This window comes from Rhincodon typus, chromosome 47, assembly GCF_021869965.1.
Source record: "Rhincodon typus isolate 14 chromosome 47, sRhiTyp1.1, whole genome shotgun sequence".
NCBI classification, from domain to species: Eukaryota; Metazoa; Chordata; class Chondrichthyes; order Orectolobiformes; family Rhincodontidae; genus Rhincodon; species Rhincodon typus.
The window spans coordinates 5,219,792-5,221,934 of record NC_063378.1 but is presented as its reverse complement, the minus strand read 5'-3'; the positions used below and the strand labels follow the sequence as shown (position 1 = coordinate 5,221,934).

At 49.7% G+C, this 2,143-nt stretch overlaps 1 protein-coding gene across 1 annotated transcript in view; it reads left to right on the top strand.

The window, feature by feature from the left end:
• Nucleotides 1-2,143, top strand: part of LOC109926105 (rho guanine nucleotide exchange factor 11-like) — a 36,264-nt gene that overhangs the window by 15,600 nt on the left and 18,521 nt on the right. The window contains 1 exon segment of the mRNA XM_048620573.1: nt 735-931. Within this exon segment, the coding sequence (XP_048476530.1) occupies nt 735-931 (197 nt within the window).

Here is a 2,143-nt window from a genome sequence, read left to right as displayed (position 1 = left end):
CCTCAAACTCTCTTCAAATCCTCCTGTTCCTCACCTTCAAACTGTGTGGCCCGCTTCTTGGCCCTACCTACAAAGGGGTGCCTATCTTCCATCCTCTCAGAACTTTGTACACTTCAGTCACGTTACCATCCCCCTCAGGCCGCTCTCACCCTTCGTCACTCAAGCCTCAGCAACGTCCAGGCGAATCCCCTCTGCACTTCCGTTTGCAATCATACCCTTCCTATTGTGCGTCGACCAGAACTGCTCACAGCACTCCAGTTTAACTTGTGCCATATGCAGCTCCATCGTAAACCCCCTGCTCTAGCATTCAAAGCCTTGACGAGTAAAAGGCTGGGTTTGGAAGGTGCTGACTGATGATCTTTGGCAAATTCCTGCCATGCATCTTGTAAATAATACCCGACGCTGGTGGTGGAGGGAGTGGGATGTTTGTGGATGTGGTGCCAATCAAGTGGTTGCTTTGTCCTGGATGGTGTCGAGCTGCTTGAGTGTTGTTGGGGCTGCACCCATCCAGGACAAGGGGGGAGTATTCCATCCCACTCCTGACTTGTGCCTTGTAGATGGTGGGGCAGGCTTTTGGGGGGATTCCCAGCCTCTGAGCTGCTCTTGTAGCCGCTGCGTTTGTATGGACCGTGCGACTGTTTAGCAAGCCGCACACCGCCTGGGATGGGACAAGTTCTGGAGTTTGTGCCTGTCGCCCGCTCTCGATCCATGGTCTGTCTCTACCCCCAACGCAGATCAACCAGCGGAGAAGCAGATGGTGCAACAAGCAGCTGACTGCTGTCGGAATATCTTGAAGGATGTCAATCAGGAAGTGCGGGAGACGGAGAATCTCCGGGTAAGGAGGTCCCCAGGCGCGCGTGTGTTCTTCAAAAATATCAAGCAGGCGTCAGGAGCGACTGGATGAGGGGGCCCATTCATTGCAGCTCTAGATGTGGAATCCTAACCCTGTTCTCCTTGTGATGGTCCCGGGACAGCAAGAGAGTCGGTCTCAGCAAGTCTTTTGTCCTACAGTTGGCGAGGTGTGTCCCGAAGGGACAGAAGCCGCGGTCGCCATCTTTGCTGGCCGGTATAAGGATAAGTAGGGAAGAGAGTTACAAAAATACATAAACAGGTTAAGTGAGCAGGCAAAAGTGCAGCAAGGGGAGTGAAATTGTGGGGAGATATGTTATTAGTTGGCAGGAAGGGGGAGAATAGAAGCACATGATCAAAATGGTGAAAGAGGGCAGAAGGATCTGAGTGTCCCAGTACATGAATCATATAAGGTTGGTGTGCATCCAAACCAGTCGTTTGGAAAGTTAATGGAATGTGTTCATTTATTATGAGGGGAGTTGTTCAGGGCATTGTAGATCACTGTATTGAGGGAGGGGTGTAAATACATTGGAGGCAGTTAGAGAATGTTGACTCGACTAATACTTGGAATTGGTGGGTTGGTTTATGAGGACAGATTTGGATCGACCTTGCCTTATTTTTTTCAGAAGTTTAAGAGGTGACTGAACTGAAAAATAAAATGCCTGGGGGTTCTTGAAGGGTAGCCACGGAGAGGATGGCTTCTCATACGGGACTATCGAGAACTGGGAGTGGCTGTTTTAAAATCGGGGTCACCCATTTAAACCGTAGATTACACTAAACGATTTCTTCTGGTTGTGGCTGTGTGGAGCTGTTCCCTGAAAAGTTTGTGGAATAGACTTCATGAATAGTCTAACGTCTCAACAGGACAGAATCTCGTTAGGCAACGTGATTAAAGGAGATCGGCGGGAGGCAAGAAAGTGAATCTGACATTGCCATCGGATCAGCCATTAATGTTATTGGATGGCAGCACAAGTTTGAAGGGCTGGAGTGGTCTGCTCCTGCTCCCAACTTATATGTTCATATTGAGAGGACATAGTAGAGGCCAAGCTCTACTTGGTATCCAGATACGTGTGGAAAGTTCTTTACGCAGAGGGTGGTGGGTGCCTGGAACGCGTTGCCAGCGGAGGTGGTAGAGGTGGGCACAATAGCGTCATTTAAGATGTATCTAGACAGATACATGAATGGGCAGGGAGCAGAGGGATACAGATCCTTGGAAAATAGGCAACAGGTTTAGATAGAGGATCTGGATCGGCGCAGGCTTGGAGGGCCAAAGGGTCTGTTCCTGTGCTGTAAT